This window comes from Anser brachyrhynchus (genome assembly GCF_964034855.1).
Source record: "Anser brachyrhynchus genome assembly, chromosome: 2".
Taxonomy (NCBI): Eukaryota; Metazoa; Chordata; class Aves; order Anseriformes; family Anatidae; genus Anser; species Anser brachyrhynchus.
Genome location: NC_137695.1, coordinates 44,128,662 through 44,152,195, shown reverse-complemented (window position 1 = coordinate 44,152,195; position 23,534 = coordinate 44,128,662). Strand labels below are relative to the sequence as shown.

The following is a 23,534-nucleotide window of genomic DNA, read 5'->3' as shown; positions in this document are numbered from 1 at the left end:
GAGAGGAAAATAACTTTATTCTCTCAGGTAGAAATACCATTTGTAGTGTGCTACAGATTGTAGATGAAAAATGTGCTACCTTGGTCCTACGTTACAAATGGATTTTCATCCTTTTTATTTTTATTTTGAAACTGATACTTTATACTTCTTGCTATTTATTTCTGCCTCCCCAGTTCAGGTTGAAGCAAACTGCTCTTGGCCAAGGAAAAAGAAGTCGATAACATGACTTGAACTGAAATGGAGAATTTTCCTGAGAAAGAGGCTGATGCAAAATTATTTTTCCACCTATCCTTCACTTTTATTTTGTTCTTTTGGCAAGACCAAAGCCTGAGGACCTGTACTGCGCTTAAACAACTTCATAGAATTTCTGCTTTTGAGAACAGTGCTAATTATACACTAAGGAAACATTAGGAAAAAAAAAAGTGGAAAGAAATTGCTTTGTGTATTTCTTCCCTTATTTATTAATAAATAAGGCCATTAGTACCTCTGAATAAATGAACACAGTTCCTATCCTCTGTGAAGAAAATTACTTGAGCAGAAGGAACGCATCAGAAGCGTTATGCATAAAATTTGTATACATGGGAGTGGCATTTTCCCTCACAACTACTAAACAGAAGACAAATAACCTCAAAACCTATGGCATCAGTTTACTTTTATATAGAGAAATCTTTTTGTGTTGTTGTGTCTTAAATCCTTCTGTTTTCTTGTACGATGGCTTGGGTTGGCTTGTTAGATTCATTTCCCTTTGTAGTATTTTCCTAAGATTGAAATTACCTCAAAACGCTTGGTTATTGCTGCCTGTGGTTGACAACCTCTGACTTGTTTCTGGTGTGCTGCATCACCAAGCAACATCAATTTTCCTTCTGCAGCTATACGAGAGTGAGAAAGTCCTGTGGTTAAGTCAGGAGACTTGCCTTCTATTTCTTCCTTGGTTCTAAACCTCCTGCCAGTTAAGTGCTGGCATTTTGACACGTGTGGTTTATGTGCAGCTTCTGAAGCCTGTGTCTAACCTAGCCTTTTTTGGCAAACTCCCCATTACACTCTTAGGCTGACACTGGAGCAGCTCCACCTCCGCTGGGAATTCTAAAGTAGACATTTTCTTCTGTTGCTATTAAAGTGTTGTCTAAACTTGGTTAGAACAGATCTAGCTGGCAAAAGAAGGCAACAGCAACTGCCAAAGACCTTGCTGGTGCTCCAAACGTGGTGCGACAGTACTCACTGTTGTTAGCAGAGAAAAAAGCAGAAACTCCTTCAAACTGTCTGACTGATTCTTGTCTTTGCTTCTGCCCATGAACCCCATTTTCCCCTGCCATAACAAAATTCTATGCCCTTCTCTACTAAAAGCAATATGAATTTGATTTCTGATGTGAATAAATCTTGGATCAGATTAAATCCATATTATGAGGGCTATGTTTTCCCATAATAAGACCCTATTCCACTTCATAAAGTGCACACTGTATATGAATTTATTTATAGTTTTTAGATAATTATTTTGTTCAGGCGGTCTTCTAAAAAGAAAAAGAGGTGCATGATCTTTTGAAGACTCTTCCTGTTCCATTAGATATTTTTACTAAAAACTCAGATCTTTTCCATTTGCTTTTCATGAGGTATTTTGAAAATTATGTGGAGAACTGAGAGAATTATTAAATCTGACATCAGATTAAGTGAAGCCTAACTTGGATGCGGAGTCTCAGTCCTTTGGAGTTCTTGGACTCTTCAGAGTTTTGTTCCATTGTTTGTTCAAACTTTTAACTCCCATGGCGGTTTGAAAAAGCTGTAAGAAGGTTTTATTTTTTAGAGATCCAGTGCCTTTCTTGTCATTTAGGGGCTGACCTCTCCTGATCAGGATTTTAAGATGCCACAGAATCAGCCCCTGTTCTTTCCCCAGTAGGACAGTAAGATTAGACATTCCTTCTTCAATTTCACATGAACAAGATGTCAGAAAAATTAAAACAAATTTGTCCAGTCTTTTGTGTTACCTTACAAAGAAGGAAGAAAATCCTCTGTGTGCATATCTCTATTTTTTTCCTCTTTTTGTCATTTCAGGTTGTTAGTGCCTGGAATCTATTTTATATCAACTTTCATAACTTTAATGCTGTCACATTTTTTTGCAAGCATAGCCCTATTTTTAGGCTGTAACAGAGTCACTATAGTACGGGGAAGTTTATGATTGACTGAAGCTGGCAGAGCTGGGTTTACAATGTCTGGATTTGTGAAACTGCAGCTAAAGGGTGCCCGTCCTCAGCATCCTCTAGGAAAAATACCAAGGTCAGGAAAAGCTAAACTGAAAAATGGCAGCTTCCTGAACTTTTAGTTTGTGTGTTCTAAAAAAATAACATTTGTTTCTACCTTTGAAATGAAGTCAAATGCTCTCATATCAAGCCATGTATGAATGTACATTCAGTTTTGCAGCGTAAGCTCTCAAAAGTCAAAGATCAAAGCTGACAGCTGGGTTTTAGAAACCAGAGAGACAGAATCATAATTCAGCTCTTTGCATATTTGAGGTTGTCTCCACTGGATACTCCTGTCAAGGCTGTATGATATGAGAGCAAGCATTACAAGCAAATTCACGGGAGGAGGGGGAGAAAAAAAAAGTCTCTTTCTTTCCAGCAACCAAAAGAGGACTGGATAAATGACCTTGTCAGGCTTTTATAAACTTCAGTTTCTAGTAATCAGTGAAGATAACAGTCATTTCTGTGCTGTGGGGTCCTGATAATGTTGCCTATCTGTTAAATCAGCATTGAACCTGCAGACTGCAAAAGATCTAGCCCAGCACTTGCACTAATTAGGTAATATGCAGCATGTTTTTTTTTTTTTTTAAACTAATCTTATTTTTTGTAATATGTAAGAAATGTTTGGTTTTCACAAGCTATTATCATTTGGCTGTTTTCAGATAAATTAAAATCACTCAGTGGTGAACACTGGCAAACAAAGTGTCGTCCCTAGCTGGGGATAATTGCAGCCATCATACATTCTGGAGTTAATCAAAATATAACCCCAAAGACTATAAATTCCCAAACTGTAAAAAAAAAAAAAAGCAGTTTTTACTGCTTTTTACTGCCTTTTACATTCTTACTTAACTGGTTTTATTAGCGAGAGGTAAAATTTAGAACTAAACGGCTAAATATATTTCAGTAGTTTATTGAATTTATAAGGGATTTATTTTGATAGCAAAAAACAGCTAAAATGTAGGTATGGGAATTCGCTCTAATGTTCTTGCATTTTGTGTTAACATTACTCATAAAAAGTAGGCCTTACTCTTGACAATCTGCCCAACTTCTAAAACATTGTTATGAAAAAGGGACTGAAACTTATGCTTGTTTTAATACAAGGTTCAGCAGCTTCAGAAAGTGTTTCAAATACGCTCTGTCTTCTGGCATTCCTGTGTATTTCTATCATGCATATTGAACTACCTACCAGTATCTCTTATGCAGATTTGTAGGTTAAAAAGGAGACAACCATGTTGCATACAAAACTTGCATTTTTTTTTCAATTAGGTTTCTGTAGATGAAACTGCTTGCAGAATGGAGTCTGAAACTAGTAATATAAAGTACTTTCTGTATAAGTAGTTTTAGAAAGTTTTAACTTAAATTTTCTCCCTTTTTCACTGCCAAAAAATCTGAATGTTCATATTCTGCATCTCTAGTGCATAGTTTGTTCCTATTTTTGTAATCTGTTATCCCATTGTGAGGTGGATTCTTACACGACCAAAACAATACTTTTAAGGATGTTGTGAATAAAATACAGCTCTGCTCTATACCAAGAGGTATAGAGACTGGTTCAATTCGAATGAGATTGTTCTTAAGCCATAAGATGCTGCATGCTATTATCAAATAATTATAAATATATTGTTGTTGTTGGAATATGAGATCAAAGCGCAAGCTGCATAAGCTAGCATTGTATTATCAGTCAATACACACTCTGTAACATAACTGCTCTATAGAAATACTTTCAGAATCCAAAAAATAGTTTTGCAGATTAGTTGTAAGACTACAGGTGCACAGCCAATTTCATTTAGAAGGTCGATGGACAATAATAAGCTGGGTGATTTTACAATGACATACAGCATCATGCCTTATGAATAATAAATGAAGTCTGATGGATTCCACTGGAACCAAAAAAGTGTATAAAGAGCTTGAGTACTAGTCTGAGATACGACAGAGGGAAGCAGCACTGAATAGACTCAGTCTGATCTTAAATCTGAATTTGACCCTTAGCGGACCAGTGTATTTTTCAAATCTCTAAATGTTTAACTACACAGCTGAAAAAACAGCAGATAAAAATGCCTGCACCATGTTAGCATTTAATAAATCAGCATTTATCTGTAATTCCACAACAAACTGAAAAGGAGTTCATTTATCTAGGAGGTCATGCTAAATAATCTCTGTGTTTTCTTCAGAACGTAGTGTATGAAAGAATCTATTTAAAGAACTGTATTTGTCACTACTTAGAACAACTGTTCAAACGTTAGTTGGCACAGAATAAGGCTGTTCCCACTAGCTAAAATACACAATATATATAGTGTCAGTGATATTTATGCTCGCCTAATTTCTCTGTGCCCTAGCTTCCTACTTGTTTCCAGTTGCAGTTCAAAGTGTTGACTCTAACTATACAGACAATCCCTTGCATCATGGTTATAGTACAGGTCACTTCCTTATGCACATTTCATGACATCCGATACAAATATACATAATATAAATGAATATTCTCTCCACCTAACCACCCCAAACTTTGTATTCCAGAGGCTCACAGACAGTTCAATCAGGTTTTGTTTCAACTGGTCTAACCTGCAAATTACAGAGCAGTGCACTGTAGGTGAGTAAACAAGCTATCACAAGTCTAGCTGTGGCAGCACAAACCTCAGTCCAAATGAATTTGTCATGCCTTGTGGCAGGGTGAATTACACTGCACTCAAGTCTGTGTTTCCCAGACTAGATTGTTTCTGGCAGCCAAGGTAGTTTGGGTATTTTTGCCATATGCCATGTCTCTTTTGACTGTTTCCCTGTCACCAGCTTGAACTTCACTGAGAACTGGGGGATGGTTCTGTCAGTGGATGAGAAAGTTGGATGAGAAGCTGCTGACTACAGGATGAAGTGTGGCACAGAAGCATGTTTAGCACACGCTGCAGGCTTACGGGCACCAGGGAGGGAGGATAAAGTGCATACTGATGCAGTAAAGCTAATGGTAAAGTTGGCAGACTGCAAAGTTAATGGTAGCTTCTCTATGTTCTTGAAATCCTCAGGTCAGAAGTGTTTTACTCGTGGATGGCATGCTGGTTAAACCTCAGTGAAACCACTATGTGAGACAGAACACAATATTTGCATTACGACTCTGTACTGTGCAATGCAAAAGAGACTAGAGGGGTCGCTGCTTCTTGTAGACCTTCAAGTCCAGTACTGTGTGGAAATAGATCTGAGGAAGGATGAGAGAACACGCTGTTTCTGTACGCTGTTCCACCTGCTGCATGCGTGCCAGCTGCACTCACTCTGGGGCAGTTGCTGTAGACAGCTGGGGAAGGGTGAGTGAGAGCAGTCTTGGCACAGATGTGACTGTTATGAACTAAACTTTAGGGATTGTGTCTGAATTATTCCAGTGCTGACATACATAGACAGTGGCGATAGAGGTGCACGGTGGTATGTTTCTGCCGTAAGTACTGCCTGCAATTTAGTGACATGTGCCTTGAGTCTCTAAAGCTCATGGGAAATGATACAATGTCTCAGGAGAACTCTATAGGGCAAGGAGGAGGTGGAGCAAACCTTGTGTCATTTCCATGGAATAGGTTCGATGCTTGCATACAGACCAGGCAAAACTAGTTTCTGCAGACCCTCTTGTTACAGTAGAACATGTCGATCCCCTGCCCAATATGATTATGATTGTTAGCAGTTGTGTGGAAATCTGGTGGGGAGGAAGGGGAAGAGGTAGAAAAGGAACATGGAAAGTAATTATAGAAAACTATTTGTTAGGGGAGTATTAAAAAGGTATAGAAACCCAAAACATGATGACCAGGAAACAGAAAGCAGCAAATGGGCTATGAGATGTCCTTGTTCTACAAGCTAAAATTCTGTGGCTTAGCAAAGGATCACAGAATGGGGAAAATTCTCTGTTTCCCAATAATGTGTTATCTTACCAGATGTTTTACTTTATAAAAGGTGGGATAAATAATGAGTAATTTTACTTCTTTGGGTACTTAATGAAAGAGGCAAAATTTTGGTTTGGCCACAGAGTGGAAGTAACACCCTAAAATAGGACTATAAAGTAGTGGATGCGTTACCTTGGAAACAATGAGAGCCTTCATTAGGCAGGTCGCTGTTAATAAAAAGTTAATTAAGAATACTGGTAGTGAAGCATACGTCATGCAGTATTACATCAGACAAAGTCAGTGCATGTTACTCGGAAGTCTAGCTCTACTGGTACAGACAATTAGCTAGCAAAGAAAAACCAACGAAACAGAACAGGTTCGGTCATTTTGGAGAACATTAATGACCTCTTAAAAAATGAGGATAGGGGTTCACTAGTATCAAGATTGCCATGAAAGGTTGTCCAGCTCCATTAGATCACAACAGTATGCACATACTGGGAAGGAAAAAGAGATGAGGAGGTTGGTTATAATATAGTCCTGTGCTTAAATGCAATGCAAAAGCGGTATAAAGTGCCCATGTTTGAATCAAAAGGACCTTTGATTAACCAAGGGGAAGGAATCCTTAGTATATGAATTATAGGTCAAACCAAAGCTCTGTCTAGTCCTGTGCCTTATTCTTTCCCCTAGTAGGTGCTTAGAGAAGGATCAAGAGCAGGGCAAGTGTTATTTCATCAATAAAGTAAACACTCTTCAAAACATCAGAAGTTTAGGGCCTTTCTGATCTTGAAATACCTCCAAAACACTTTGGTCCACCTTGTTTAAACATACTTCAAAAACAATTGTCAAATTGCTCTCTTAATTTTTCTGGACTTTTGGCATCCAAAACCATCTTGTAATGAGTTTCACGATTACAAAGCATGTGAAAAAGTATTTTCTTGTACCTATTTTAAACCAGCTGCCCTGCAGTTCTTGTTTTGTGGGAAACGGTGAAAAATCATTCCTGTTAACCTGAATACCATTTTGTACACTGGTTGTCTCTTTTCCAGCTGAAAACCGTGTTGAGTTAGCTCTCTTGTCGTAAAAAAGCTGAGGTTTATACCTTTTCTCTCTTATTCTGTCTTTTTGAAGGAATATTATTAATGCAGAGTATACAGGCACGGGGCGTACTTTTTATACATTTATATAGCAGCATGCTGATATTTCTGTTTTCCTAATGAGCTCATCACAGCTGTTTGCTTGATTACCCTTGAACATGGAGATGGGTTTTTCAGAGGATTATTTAAAATGACTCCAAGATGTCTTTCCAGAGAGGCTTTAGCTAATTTATAGATCATCATTATGCATGTGTAGTAAAAGCTTTTTTTCACTGTCTTTGTTTTTTAGAAACATTAAGTTTCAGTTGCCATTTTATCAGCAAATTAGTCACTACTTTGAGATACTTCTGCTGTTTTTTTTTTTGTTTTGTTTTTTGAGTTGATTGATTCTTGTTTTAACTATAAATGAATGCAGGAGTTATGATTTAGGAAGATGTTGAGTAACGTAGATCCCAATTCATGTTAGTGTTTTTCCTCCTTTTGAAAAATGGCCATTTAGTCCTCTGGTTTGTTTTCCATCTGTTAACTAGTTTGTAACCTGTAAGAGGACCTTCTATGCTATCACATCACAGTAATGTGATAGCAGCAGTGAAGAGCCGTTTGAGATTTTGCAGAAATCTCCTGAGGACATAATGTACTTACAGCCTGGTGTCCCTTCCATTGCAAAAACTCCCTAATGGACACACCATTGTTATATGAGTTTTATTGTACAGAAAGATAAAGACAGGTTTCTCTATAACTTTATGAAGAAGCTTATTTTCCTGACATAATTCTCTTAGGATAAATTCTATGGAAGGCAGAAAATGATCTTCATTCTTTGTAATATAGAACATACACAGTTGATGTATTGAGGTGGCTGGTGGGAGACTGTGGTGGTGGCCCTGGTATTTCATTACAGCTTTTGTTCCACTGTTCTGGGCTCTAGTTGTAATTGATTATGAGGGAAAATTAAAGCATCTCATGCTTATCTCCAGAGCAGGGTGTGAGCTTTTTGAAGGAGCACACCTTGTTCATTCCAATGTCTTCTGAAAACTGTGGTCATCAAAGTAATGGAGATGAGCCTCCTGAGAATGAGGATTTTCAGATTGTGGTCAGGGAGTTTCTTTCCCTAGTAAACAATGACTGGGGAATTTTACATGTACAGCTTAAGTAATAGCTCTGACTTGAAAAATTGCTCTCAAATAATTTCTGTTTTAAAGAATAACTAAGTTCATAATCTTTGTCTGTGCTGCAAGAGATGTACATTAAAAGTTCCACCAATGAATACTAAATTAAAATTCAGATTTCCAGACGGTAGTGCCTCAGTATTTAGCTACAACATGAGAAGTTTAACTACCCAAAATTCAGGATCCAGTTGCCCAACATTGCAGCTACCCAACCACAACACATATGGTAGGATTTTCCAGAGAGAAAACTGGGAGAATCTAAGTTAAGGAGCCCTTTTCTCTGTGCTGGTTTATACAGGGAACTGAGGCCCCTGTGAGGACACTGTGTGTGAATTTGGATGGTTTGAGCATCTTCAGAGGTGCAGAACATAGGAAGGCACCTGATATCTGGTACACTCCAAAAATCTCTAGTACATGGAAGTGCAAAACTTTTCAGGGGGTTGGAGTGCAGGAGCATGTGGTGAGAGACTCGCCGAGTGCCTCCGTATTTCAGGTCTCCAGTTGTAAAATGTCAGCAAGAATAACTACGCGTCTGGCACATTGCGAAGACAGATGTTTTAACAAAACCGAGGCACTCGGCTAATGCAGCAGGGACAGCTGCAGACTTTATTTGAAGGCACGTAACCGCACAGCTTGCACCTGGCTGGCTGCACAAGGATCCGCTCAGCTTTTTAGAGTGACCTTCAATGACAAGAGGCTCCATCCTCCGTTTACAGGAGACGTGACTTAACCCCTACCCACACTTTTTTTGTGAAGAGTGGGCCAGGACAGGACTGCGTTGAGTCACGACACCTTCAGCGGCACACGCCTTGGCGCCTTCTCAGCCTGTGCCGACCCCCCCGGCCGCCTCAGGCCCTGCCAGCGCGGCCATCTCCCGCCCGCCCTGCCGCCCCCTGCCTCCGGCGGCCGCCCGCCGCCCCTCAGCACGAAGATGGCGGCCGGCCCGCCGCCGGGGCTGCCCTCCGGGCCTCGGGGCACGGCGGGGGGGGGCAGGCCGGGGCCGCGGCCTCCCGGCTCTTTGGGCCGGGGCCAACCGCCGCCGCCCAACCGCCGCGGGCACCTCGCGGGGAGGCGGCGCGGCCGTTCCCCCGGCCGGCCCGGCCCGGCCCCTTCTCCCTCGGGCGCCGCCCCTCTCCGCGCCGCCCGTGAGTCAGGGCTTTACCGGGCGCGGGCGGCAGCCGCGGCCGCTCCGGGCTCGTAGGCTCCGCCGCGGGGCTCCATGGAGAAGGCGGCGGCGGCGAGCGAGGGAGGAGGAGGCGGCGGCAGCAACAGCAGCAGCCGCAGCAGCAGCCGCCCCACGTCGGCGGGCTCCTCGCCCTCCTCCTCCTCCGCCAGCCGCGGGCTGCCCGGCCGGGCGGCGGCCGCGGGGAGGCTGGATGGAGCCGGGGGGGCCGGCGGCAGCGGTAGCGGCAGCCCCGGCTCGGCGGCGGCCAGCCCGGGGGGCGCGCAGGCGCCCGGCGGCGGAGGCAGGCGGCGGGAGCCGGTGCTGGAAGGGACGCTGAGCAAATACACCAACCTCCTGCAGGGCTGGCAGAGCAGGTAAGCCGGCGGGACGGGCCCGCCGCCCCTAAGATGGTGCCCGGCAGCCGGCAACGCCGCCCCGGGCCGCCCCCTCCCCGGCCGCCGCGGGCAGGTAGGCCGGGCTCCCGGCCCCTCCGTGCCCTCCCGGCTCCTCCAGGACGGGCTCCCGGCCCCTCCGCGCCCCCTTTCCCTCCTTTGGCTTCACCGCCTTGTCCCTCCAGATCGCCCGGGCGTGAGGAGGGGGCGGCGGGGGCCGGGGAGGGGTCTCTGCGTTTCGCCCCTGTCACGGCTCTCGCTGAAATTCTGCCACGTTAAGTTTCCTTCTGGGAAGTTAGCCTGCTTAACTAACGACTGAAAAACCGGGCGAGAGCCTCCCGATGCCACGCTTGTGACTATCATTACCAGTATTTTTTCTCACTACAGGGTGGGACGTTGAGGAAACAGTTACCTGTGTGTTTAACATGCTCTCGTCTGTCATGATGTCCTTCCCGTTGGACAGGTCCTAATTTATGTTGATACGGTGACAGGCTCTAGTCCTGCAATTTGATGGGTGTGGACAGGCTGCTGTGCGCCCGTGGAAGTCCCGGGGAAGGTCTGGTTTCAAACGTGGTGCCTCAGCACAAAACTGTACACAGAGATGCAGCCAGACTGTGGAGTTAGTGCTGTGTTGGGATCCGCTGAAATTGAGAGAGAAGATTTTGTATTAGTGCTTTACTTCTTGTTAAACTTTGTCATAAGGGATGGTTGAGGATGAGAATGTAAATCTCGACTTTTTAACGTAAGGCATCCCAGTAATGGTTCTGAGGAGAAACAACTGCTCTAGAGAGAACATTTGCAGGACTAGCCCCAAACCTTTAAGAAACAAGAAACTAAAAACCCACTGTTGCTTATGTTAAGTGATTGCCAGCAGTAAGAACATAGGAATGGCAGTGTCTGGGATGTTCTGACAGTAATTTTAAAGCCTTTGTAAGTGACAGAACTGAATTACACAGATACCGAGGATGCTATGATGCTGACTCGCGTGGCACTAAATCAGTGTAGGAGTTCTGCAACGAGACTTTGAAAAGTTTCAGGAGCTGATCTAATTCCGTACACCGGAGGGCCTCCACAGGTATGCGTACTACAAGTGATAATGAATGTGTCAGGTACGATACGAACAGGCACTTGTCTCCATAAAACCAGACTTCTTCAGTGTAGGCATAGAGAAGGCCCTCGACTATTCCTTGGTTACTGCTGTGCTGTGGTGGATTCCTGCTGGATTTCCTGCTCTGCGGGTAGACTCCGGTGTGTTGATTTATGCAGTCCTCCCGTTGTTTTGCTTAAAAAAACAAACGCATTTTGATATTAAAATGCATAACTGAAAATTAAAAGCCCCCTTCATTTTTTTTTTCTTCTTGGTACCTTTATCTCTTTTTGTAGAAACAGTAACTCTTTATCTAATCACATGAGTGATTCTAAGGGTCAATTTCAGGTAATCTGATGAAATCGCAAAATTGCCTTTGCTTATAAATTTTTGTGTCTAGAACTGCCTGTCTGCTGTTTTTAGGCATTGTTTACCAATGATTAGGTCTCTGATAAAGCTGAATTTAAAATAACGTGCATAATCTACGTATGTCTGAGAAACTTTTATGTGAAAACGTTGTGGAAAAGAGAGAAATGGCATGTAAACAATTCCACCATAACACTTGGAAATTAATACTATTTTGCTTTTAGTGGTCTTTTTATAATGCTGCTGTATAATGCTCTGTCAATTGCCAATTTTATTTTGTGTTACTCTGGCCATTTGAGCAAGTGGTTTATGATGATACACAGCTCTTGTGCTAAGTAACTTTTCTGGTTTGTTTGGTTGTTCCCTCTATCTGTGTATCTGTTGCTTGGCATGGGGAGTCTGATACAAATTCTAAACAAAACAGTTGCAACTTGAAGGTTACAAAAGCTGGTTTTATTACAAGGTCCAATAAATAAGTAGCCATGGGTGGGTTAGTGGGTGTTTTTCTGTTTGCCCTTCTGAGTATTTGTCATGGAGTGCACTTTCTGTGGATCAGGGCTCAGCCTATAAGATTTGGTAACTGATTTCGTGGCTGGCCCGTGTAAAGCGATCAAGAGTGCGTGTGTTGCTGAGTGATTGTACAAATTAGTTCTGAGTTTACTTCATCTGGAAAAACACAAGATTGTTTAACCTCGTGATCAATACAGCCAGACGGCATGAATAGAAATGAAATGGAAAAAAAATAAAGTGGAAAGTGTTCATGGATTTGGAATGTTCTTTGAAGGGCCTTATCCATTAGCCTAAATAATTTAAATGTATTTAATGTTAGTTTCTGCCATGAGGTATTGAAGTAGAAAGGCTTTCCAAACTTGTCCAGCACTTACTGTGCAGAGTAACCTCTAAAATTCTAAAAAAAAAATCTTATCTTGTCATTTGAATTGTAATAAATTTGTGTCACTTTTTTTTTTATCAATTGCCTTTCAACAGGAGTATGCAAGTTATTTTGCATGAGGCAACCAAGTATGAATATTGAAGTATTACACTACATTGATAAGCAGTAAATGAAATAATTGAAGGCCTCAGATTCAGTCAATCTTGAGAGTTTCATTACTTTTTATTTAAAGAATTTCTGAGGGTTTGATGTCTACTACTAAATGCATCTATTTGTTCTGTTGTAGCAGGTTCAGGAGCAGCCTGATTTGGCAATGAGTGAGGTGGTTTTTCACCCTAAAGCAAGCAGAAGGAAAAGATGTTTGTTTGTTTGTTTTGAGGCAGTTTGTTGCAAAGATATCAAGGGCATTTAAAGTGTCTCCGCTAAAGTCTCTTTCTGTGGATTTTCACAGGTGTGAATGTAGGGAGCAAAACTTAACCTAAAACACAGACACTGATGTGAGAACATTTGTGTCTGTTCCGAGACACTGGGGCATTTTGCTGTCAGGACAGATCAGTTTGCTGCAGAACTGGTGTTGGCAACAGGGTTTTGGGTTCTGTGACCATGGGTCCCTGTTTGAGGATCAGTGTCTGCTTGGGAGGGAGAGGATGCACCTCCCTAAGCAGGGCAAAGGCATTTTCGGATGGCTGACCTCCTAAGGAGGGCTTTAAACTAGGAAGGAGGTGTGGAAGGGGGGGTAACCAGCAGCCCTGTGGAGGAGTGACACACAAGACTGCTGAACAAAGGGCATGGGGTGACATGATGGGGAGGGATCACAAAATGGGGTTAAGCAGAGCCACCTCCAGCACTTGCAGGTTGGTTACCAAGGAAATGTCTACAAGGCAGCATTATGGAGAAATCCCCAAACGCTCTGTAGGAACACGACATACTGGGTTGCCTCCCTTAAGTGCTTGTACGTTAACACATGCAGCATGGGGAATAAACAAGATGAGTTAGAGACGTGTACGTTGCAAGGCTGTGATCTTTTTGGGATCGCTGTGATATGGTGGGATGGCTCCCATGATTGGAGTGTTGAAATGGAAGGAGACAGGCTCTTTAGGGAGGGCATTTGGGGGAGATGAGGAGCTGGTCGAGAGTTTATAGGTTAGGATCCAAGGGAAGACAGGTCTACATGCCATAATGGGGGTCTGCTGCAGGCCACTGGTCCAGGAAGACTGAGCAGATGAGGCCCTCTACAGGCAGACAGGAGTAGCCACGATGTTTGGAAATCCTGGTCCTCATGGGGGGACTTCAACCATCCCAGTATCTGTTGGAGGGGCAACACAGCAGGATTCCTAGAACGCTTTGATGATAACTTCCTTCTCCAAGCAATAGAGGAGCCAACAAGGAGAGGTGCAATGCTGGACCTTGTTCTCGCCAACGAGGAGGGCTTACTGGGAATGTGAAGGTCAAAGGCAGCCTTGGCAGCAGTGACCATGAAATGGTGGGGTTCAAGATCCTTAGGGCAGCAAGGATGGCGTGCAGCAAGCTCGCAATCCTGGACTTCAGGAAAGCAGCCTTTGGCCCTTTCAAGGACCTGCTTGGTAGAGTACTATGGGACAAAGCCCTGGAGGGAAGAGAGACCCAAGAAAGCTGGTTTAATATTCAAGCATCACCTCCTTCAAGCTCAAGAGCAATGCATCCCAGCAAAGAGGAAGTCAGGCAAAAACACCAGGAGGCCTGCATGGAAGAACGAGGAGCTCCTGGTCAAACGCAAACACAAAAGGGAAGCCTAGGGAGGGTGGAAGCAAGGACAGGTAGCCTGGGAGGAATACTGAGGCATTTTGTGAGCATCCAGGGATCGAGTTAGGAAAGCCAAAGCCTGGATAAAATGGAATCTGGACAGGGATGTCAAGGACAACAGGAAGGGCTTCTGCAAGTATGGCAGGGACAAAAAGAAGAGTAGGGGAAATACAGCCCCTTGACTGAATGAAATGGGAGACCTGGTTACCTGGAACGGTGGAAAGGCCTGACGTACCGAATGCCTTCTTTGTCTCAGTCTCTACCAGCAAGATTGGCCTTCAGGAATCCCGGGTCCCAGAGGCCAGAGGGGAAGGTTGGAGCAAGTAAGATTTACCCTCGGTGGAAGAGGGTCAGGTCAGGGAATTTTTGAGCAAACTGGAAATTCACAAGTCTGTGGGCACCGATGGGATGCACCCATGAGTGCTGAGGGAGCTGGCAGATGTGATTGCAAGGCCACTCTTTAAAATCTTTGCTTGATTGTGGTAATTAGGAGAAGTGCCCAAAGACTGGAGGAAAGAAAATGTCACGCCTATCTTCAGGAAGGGCAAGAAGAGGGACCCAGGGAGCTACAGTCTGCTCAGCCTCACCTTGATCACCAGGAAGGTGATGGAACAGCAAATCCTAGAAACCATTGCCAGGCACATGAAGGACAAGGCCTTTGACGCTGCCCCTTGTAAGATCCTCACAGAGAAGCTGTTGAAGTATGGGCTGTATGAGCAGACGGTAGGGTGGATCAAAAACCGGCTGAACACCTGGGTCCAGAGGGCAGTGGTCAGTGGTGCAAAGTCTAGTTGGAGGCCAGTCACGAGCAGAGTACCCCAGGGGTCAATACTGGGTCCAGTCCTGTTTAACATCTTCGGTAACGATATGAACGATCTGGATGAGGGGGCAGAGGGCACCCTCAGTAAATTTGTGGATGACGTGAAACTCTGGGGAGTGGCTGGCTCACCAGAGGCCATGCTGCCTTCCAGAGGGACCATGGCAGGCTGAAGAAATGGGCTGGCAGGAATCCCATGAAGTTCAACAAGGAGAAGTGCAAAGTCCTGCACCTGGGAAGGAACAACCCAGGGTACCTGTACATGCTGGGGGCACCCAGCTGGAAAGCAGCTCTGCAGAGAAGGACCAGGGAGTCCTGATGGACACCAAGTTGACGATGAGCCAGCAATGTGCCCTGGCTGCTGAGAAGGATGATGGTACTCTTGGCTGCATTGGGCAAAGCATCGCCAGCAGGTCAAGGGAGGTGACCCTTGCACTGTAGTTAGCATTGGTGAGGCTGCACCTGGAGGACTATGTTTGGTTCTGGGCCCCCCAGTGCAAGAGAGATGTGGGTGTGCTGGAGAGAGTCCAACGGCGGGCTACCAGGTTAATCAAGGGACCAGAGCACCTCTCCTGTGAGGACAGGCTGAGAGAGCTGGGACTGTTCATGCTGGTGAAGAGGAGGCTCAGGGAGGATCTCACCGTTGTCTATAAATACCTGAAGGGAAGGTGCCAAGAGGAGCCAGGCTTTTATCAGTGGTGCCTAGTGCAAGGACAAGAGAAAAGGGCCACGAACTGAACACAAGAGTTTTCCTCTGAACACCAGGCAGCAGTTTTGTACTGTGTGGGTGACAGGGCACCGTGGGATCTCCCTCCTTGGAGATCTTCAGAAGCCCCACCTGGACATGGTGCTAGGCAACTTGCTCTGGGGGTCCCTGCTTGAGCAGAGGGCTGGACCAGATGGATCCAGAGGTCCTTCCTACCTCAGCTGTTCTGTGATTTGCTCTTTTTTCTATGAAATTATAAACAACGATATTCTCAGAATTGAAGTACTGTTACAAAACATTTCTATTGAGATTTACGTGTTCTATATATATGGGTGAATAGTAGTCAGTATTATAAATGGGAGTGTTGTGGTTTTAATGGGCAAGTATGTCTCTGTAGGATTGTTTCATGTTATTTGGAACCTGTTTTGCATGAGTTAATTTGATACTAGTGAAATACTGGTTGCCTGTGGCATTATTATCCAGTAATTTAGTAGATCAGTAGAATGTTGTTGTGTGAAATTCATATGTGGTCTGCCTCCCGCTCCCTGCTTTCTCCTTGAAAGTGTTTTCAGTACTCGTTTGTAGGGTTTTGTCCTGCAAGCATGTATAAGCCCCTGGATCATGTGCCTTTGGGCAGGGGCTTAAATTTGGATTTGTAACAACAACAAATGGAGCCCCAGCTGATGGATATTGCTTTTGCTTTTCTGAGTTGAACTGCTCTGTGTAGATTATTCTGTAGGCCAAGTGTTTAAAGCATTACTTTCGCCTATCCCCATTTCCTCTCTCGGCTGAGAAATACATTGTATTACTGATCTACATGAAACACACCCGATATGCATCATGTACGTGGCTACCACCAGACTTCTGGGGATCGGCTTCTTTGTACCTCAACAAAAGTTGTTCTTTGGTCAATTTGAGGTGGTGTTGTACTCACACTCTCTTTAGTGGACTTAACAATGTTGTAGCATGGTCTCTTTGCTTGTTTGGTGGCAGAGAATGGTTTCGATTTGACTGCCACCACAGAAAGACCCTTCCTTATTTCCATTGTCCCAAATAGCAGGATTCTGCCAGAAGAACCAGCAACTCTGCTCCCTATGGTATTTTAGGGGCTGACTTCTTGGCTCTCAGAGGTTACACTTCTCTCTTTGCAGCTCTTGTGGGAGGGATGTCATCTAAATATGTCAACAAAAGATGTCAACGCTCTTTTATACTATACCACCTACAAAAATCTGCCTTTCTTTTGTCTTTTTAAATTTTTATTATTTTTATATATATTATAGAGAAAGAGAATGAAATGTCTTCATTAATTCCCCCCAAAGATGATATAAACTCATTAAAATATTCCTCTCTTCCATTCTGAATTAGCTAGCCCATCTTTTGCAGGGTTTTGGGATTGACACATCTGTTTGTGGTGTTTTGGGACAGTTAACACCTTTTGCAGTTACTAATTCCCTGGACAGAAGTGCAGAGCTGGCCAGAAAAACAGAAATGAAAATAAGGAGGAAGGGTTTGTCTGACTCTTGCAACCTTTTTGTGACTGCTTTGATAAGGTACCAACTATATAGCCAGTGCTACAGCCCAGCTTTTATACTTGTTTCTTCTGTGTCACGAGGGAGGTGTATTTTAGCAAAGCATGTTGAAAGTCAAAGATTAAAGAGTCCAGGACAGTGAAAGCTGGCCCAGATTCTTTCATTGATACCATTCAAGTTCTTCCAGGAGTGGACTGTGGCCTTTTTCCACTGTAAAAAGTGAGAAGGTGGTTACTGGAGAAACGTTACCGATGTAGTTCCTGGGATGGAAGTCTGTCTTGAAGAAATAAACCTTTCTTTATATAAACTAAATGATGTGAGCACTGTAACAATAGACAATATCTAGGAAGAAGAACATAATTTGGCGCTTATTTAACGTTGGAGAAGTTTTTTGTATTGGAATTTTTTTTGTGTTCTCATGAGAATCAGATTAACATCAACCTCTCTGCTGCATATTTTTTGAGTTAGTGTGTTCCTGGCATATCTGTACATGGCTTTGTGTAGTGTTGTTATACCTTTCAGGATTGACCTACAGAGTTTGGGAAGGGGGAGACGTTATAAGGAGCAGGAGGTACAACTTCTCTTTCTTCTGCTTGTAGGAAATCTATTCCTTACATTTTGAAACCTTATTATAGTTAGTTAAGCGTTGAGGAAACACTCAAAATTTTCAAGGCATTTTGATAGTGCTGCGTTAAAATTCTATTCTAGATATTACTTGCAAAATAGATTTTACTATAAAATACCTTTTCCCTTCACGTGTAGGTTCTGTTTGTAGTAGGAGGCAATGTGGAAAGGAAGAATAATTAAAAGCAATGTATTTTATTTCTGTCGAACAAATGAGCAGGATATTTTATGTGCTGAACACTCAGGAGCTGCGTATCTTCTGTTATTGAAAGTTAGATGTATGTCACTAATATCAACTTGGAAATTTGTGGAAATTTTCAAACTTGGAATTTAAAATGTCAAAAAACAGTTATCAGGAAGTTCTGTTTTAGATGAAGATGCTAATTACATTGAAATGTAAGCATTTCTTTTTTCATCCTCTTCACTTTTTCTGTTGAAACTTTTTGTTAAGTATTTATCATTGAAGGTCACTATTTAAAAAAAAAAAAAAAAAGTACTCTCCTCAATTGTATATCCCTAATTTATTTGTTGGAAAATGAAAATTTCAGTTAAGATGCACTTTGTCTTTGTTTAGATAGTGGTTAATTAAACCTAACTGGCTTAATCGCTAACTGCTTAGTTTATTTTGAATAGCTTTTCCTGTTGCCTGTAAACCAGGTATGTTAGCAGAGTGGAGAAGGCTGGTCGAACAGAGGAGGTGAAGTTACAGAGAGGCTTTTAACACGGTAGAAGGCAGGCCAAGAAATCCATCATTCTGTGTCTCTGCCCTTCAGTGTTGCTTACAAGAAACATTTCGAAGAAGACAACTTTGAACCTCAGGCTGAAATTTAAAAGGATGGTCTTGTGATGTGGGTTCTGTTCGGAGACTGCCGTGGACATTTCTCTTGTCCCCAGTCAGGTAACCCAAATTCTTTGCTCCTCAGCTGCTTGTGACACATGGGGTCAGTGTTCCTTATGCCTATGTGGAGGATAAATTCATATAATGCATGATAATCTGCTGCATAAGATGCTTGATGACAGTATAGGACAAATTTGTTTAAAACAGACGAGGCTCAGGCATTTTCACTCAGCCAGTGGGATTTGCAAGTGCACTTCAGAGCTGAGCAGCAGTCATGGTACCAGAGGGAATGAAGTGACAGGCAAAATAGAGCATGGTCTTCCTTTCACCCAGATGTCACACTTAGCTTTCAGACAGTGAAAAGAAGTGGCAGTTGGCACTAACACTGAAGCACTTACCCTTATCTGGGTTTTGTTATTACCAGCTCATCTCACTGCCATCTTTCTGAATGGAGATTTCAGTGCTTAGCAACACAATGATAAATGTGGTTAGAGGGAGCACACATGCACTTGCTGGCTCTTCTTAAAAATGCACTAGTTTGGGAATACAGATTGTATTCAAGTAGAAGTGGCAGTGAGTTGTTAAACTGAGTAATGTGCCTGGGGTCTTCTTGCAAATACATAAGTAAAGTATTCAAGAGATTTTTCCCATTGTTTTATATTAAAAAACAATTGTTTAATAAGAATATATTTAGGCTTTAACTTCTCTTTGGCTAAGTAATAGTAAAATTCTTACCTTGTTCTTTATGGTGTATTTAAAAGGCTGAACCTTTCAAGTGAAAAGGATGCTGAAAATCACCATGACTCTTGTCTCTTAATGTAAAACGCTATTTTTAAAATCAATTTTATAACGAATGATTAAAAGTATTGAATCTGGTTCAACTAAAAAAGTTGAATTTCTTTTTTTCGGCCTAATAAACTTCAACAACTTTTTTTACAAAAGTCCTGTCACTGTGCTTTAGCTCTTGCAGGCTTTTGGGGTATATTACTGAGATATCTGAGCACAGTTTAGAACCCAGTCCAAGGAGGCAAAGATTGCTTAGTATTGAACTGTTGCATCAAAAAAGTTGCAGTAGACATTGTCTAAATGCTACTGTACTTTTCTTTCCAAAATGGCATTTAATTAGTAGGTAAATTGTAGTTGAGAAATATAGGTCCTTAACTACCCAGCTACATAGCACAAGCCATGAAATTTGTCTTGGTTCCTATTCCACCTCGACTTGTGTTTCACATTGGGTATCTATCTGAGAATTCTTCTTCCAGTGGTAGATGCTTCTTCACCATTGGAACCATCTTTAACTACTCACTGCTTAAAAGATTGCCTGTTTTTCTTAATATATGGCAGCCTTTATTTTTCACTGGATCCTTATTGCACATACCGTGTATGAGACTGAAGATACCTCTTATCAAATTTAATTTCCTTGTGCAGTCTTTGTGGACTGGCTAGGTTATCTTTTGTCTATCTGTTGGTATCTAAACCAATGGAGTTTTCTTGCTGCAAGTCAGGCTTCCCTGTAATTTCAATCATTTATGATCGTTATGATTATTATTGGATGTCTGTGTTTTTCTTCAAGGATGGATGCAACTTTGTACAGTTAGCTGTGGTTTACCTTTTTCTCCTGATGTCCAGTAACACTCACTTTGGTAGTACTGTGCCAGAAGCATCAAAATGAAAACTTAGCACTTAACTATCCTTTTTTATAGGAAGGTGATGAAGGGATTGCCATGGGAGCTGTATCCCTGCAGTATGCTCTCTCCAGGGTTAGCACTTTTTTTTTTTCATATTCCTAGTGGTAAGTCTTAGCCTTTCCCGTGGCTTGAGCATGCCTTATTTTTGTGGGAGAAAAATAGTAGTTAATGACTTGTTTACAGAAGGCAATCATTTAAAAATATAGTTGGGGAAACTGATTATTAGTTGGAAAAATTGCTTGAAAAAAAACACACACAAAAAAAAAGTATATTATTCCTTACCCTGTTTTTATGAGTCAGTGCAGATAAATCTGCTATCTTGTAATCATGGCTTTTTTATCACGAGATGGAAGAATTTATCTTGACAGTATTGGAATGCATGTTATTTGCTGAGGATAGCTATTTTTATGTCAACAGCAGTCTTTATGGAATTTTTTCTTCATCTAGGTCATTGCTAAACACTTGAAAGCCAAGAACTGATTGCCAAGGAACTCCATTAGAAATACATTCACTCAAACATCCTCATTCAGTTATATTCTGAGGCTGGCTACATCCTTTAACTGTTTTCCAATGCATTTAATGTCTTGTGTTCATTTTTGTATTGTACTTAAGTTCAGTGCTGCCTGCATTGCTTCAACACCGCTAATACTATGGAGCAAACTTGTGAGATCAAAACCATAGCAGACTTTCTGAAGGAAATTTGGTTTTGGTAAATGCATAGTGGTTGTTAATTACCTTGCTTCAGATGTCTTTGTGAAAAAAGGGACTGTATCTGCTGTTGTGTTATTGAATGGCTCAAAGGCCTAAAATTAACTAGGCTGTCTGTCCCATTTATTGTTTTATAAATGTTTTCACAGTGTTGTTCCCTTCGGTTTGAGAACTTTCCCACTGTTTTTCTTGGATGGGAGCTGGGTGCACCAGGTATCTGTATTGATGAGCCTTAGTATTTGTGAATCATTCATGATATGCTTTGGGAAATCTAACAATTTTGCTGACTATCTTTCTTATAAAATTGCAGCTCACAATTTGGAGTACAATTCTTCAGAATAAAAGCTGGAACTCCCCTGATATGTGTTACTAGCTGCTGTATGTTTGGTGCTTGGTTTCAGGGCCCTCCTACAGGCTAAATGCAGTTGCTACTGCGCACCTCTTAGTCCAGTGCACACACTTGGAGCGTTTCATAGCATTTTAAGGTGCCTTAAGGTATTCGACTGAACAGACCTCACAGGCTATCGGTTGGATAGTTGCAGGTTGAATCCCTAAGTTATTGTTTTGAATAAGTTACTACTCCCAGTTCTTATAGCAAGTATGATGTTCTCCCTGACCTGGGAGGTGGCTTTGCTTCAGCTGCACGGCTTTTCAGAGATTACCTGTTGTGGTATTAAGAGCTGAGCCTTGTAGCGTGCCTTTCATCAGGTTCCCAAGGATTTTTTTAAAAGCAAGTCAATGCTGTTAATTTGACTTGCTTGAGAAAGGAGTTGTAGCACAGTTAAGAATTGTAATGAGATGAATTGTCTAGAGTATTTTTAAATAGTATTGTTAAAAGTCAAAGGAATTACGTATATAGAAGTTGGGGCTCTGTGTTGATAAAGCTTCAGTGTTTATTTTATCTATAGAATTATGAACCACACTGCCACTTACAAACTCTATCAGTTGCTACATCTTTGAGATAGGAGGCTGCTTTTATCTAAAGGGACACGTAGACTGGGAAAATACCCAGTGGCACCAGGTGGCAGAGTACTATGTTTGGTCTTGGCAGGAGAGGGGTGCATGTGTGTGTTTCTAGCTTTATAGCATGGAGAAAACCTTCCTCCTCAAAAGAAACTAGTTTAAGCTAGTGAAGGAAGGACCAGATATTCTGCTACTTGTAGTCCTGAAGTTTGTAACAACATGGCAGGGGAGAGGGGAAATGGCCAATGGTCTGTTGCTATTATTTGAAGCCATCAGGGAATTGAAGAGGAGGTGTGTCAGATTTTATTCTGGTTTTTATACTGCTTTTATTCTGGTCGTAGGAGGAAGAAAATTAACTGGATCATGAATAAGTTACCTAAATGTAGGCAAGGTAGAGAAGCAAAAAATGTATTATTCATTCCTGCAAGCATTTGGGTATTTTGCACTGGCACAAAAACCTCTCCTGAAGGTGTTGTTTTTTGGTGCCTTATCACAGTAGGCTTTTTATAGAAGCTCCTGCTCTTGAAAAGAGGAAAAAGGAAAAAGATCTCTCTCAGCTGGAAGGTTTCCCTTCCACACCATAAGGTGTACATTTTTTTTTTCCTTCCATTGCATATGTTTTATCTTACCTGGTTAGCAGGCTTTGATTTTTGACCATTGGGTTACATGTCAAACTTTTTATCACATTTTTACTATGTAAGTGCAAGGAAAGAGTAATTTGGCAATAGAATAGGGGAAGAAAGATGAGACGTGGAATGGTGGGAGAAATTTAGAAAAGGAGTAAGAACTTCTGGAGGAAGATTGATAGAGGATAGGAGAGTCATGGAAGGGAAAGAAATAGTGGAAAAAGGAAGAAGTAGGTATAGAACTGAAGGCAGTACAATGATAGACCTTTACCACTTTTTTAAAAAATTAAAAAGAAGGTCTAGAAGCCACATAACATGAATTCAGAATGAAGTCTAAGAAATCTGAGATAATTTGCTCTAATTTCTTAATTTTAATATTGCCTTTAAGAATGGCACATGAGAAAGAGAAATAATTTTTTTCTAAGTTGCAGAATGCATAGGACAGTGGGGATTTTTCTGGTTTTGCTTCCTTACCTCCACCACCTTCTGCAGCAGAGCTCATTTCAGGCTAATAGTATGTGAATAACAGCCAGAGGAAGCTACTGACAGCGCCCACCTGGATATGTATTAATGTGCCAGACTTACCTTTGCCCTTTTAAACACAATGTTGGGTATGTGGGAGTTGAAGCATATGTGATGATGCTAACTGCTTTTCCGTTAAAGGTCGTAAGTATTGTTTCTTCATTTTTGATCTAAAAATGAGGATCTGGATTTTTGTGCGTATAACAGAACGATGTTTTTAGAAATAGATGTAAAACAGCAACGTAACACATAAAAGTCTTCAGAAGTAATTGTTACTTGCAAATCAAAATACACTATCTCCAGGGGGACCGTGGCTAATATGCTGAATATCTCACAACATATTGATGAAACCACCCTCTGGTGGACTGTGTGGATTCTATGCATATGTTTCTAAGAAACAGTGTTGACAAGATACTGGGTTGTGAAGGTGGCTGCATATCAACTGTCAGGATAAAGACCCAAACAGAAACTTTAACTTCTCATTTTAGTC

The 23,534-nt window shown here is 42.0% G+C and overlaps 1 protein-coding gene across 2 annotated transcripts in view; it reads left to right on the top strand.

Annotated features, from left to right (window-relative positions):
* The first annotated feature begins 9,450 nt into the window (after positions 1 to 9,450).
* The window catches only part of OSBPL10 (oxysterol binding protein like 10), a 121,991-nt gene continuing 107,907 nt past the window's right edge, over positions 9,451 to 23,534 (top strand). The window contains exon 1 of one of the 2 annotated variants that reach the window (XM_080583025.1): positions 9,451 to 9,878. In XM_080583025.1, the coding sequence (XP_080439151.1) occupies positions 9,559 to 9,878 (320 nt within the window). In that variant the 5' untranslated portion in view covers positions 9,451 to 9,558. The remainder of the gene's footprint in view (positions 9,879 to 23,534) is intronic. The other variant, XM_080583020.1, reaches the window with a different exon arrangement.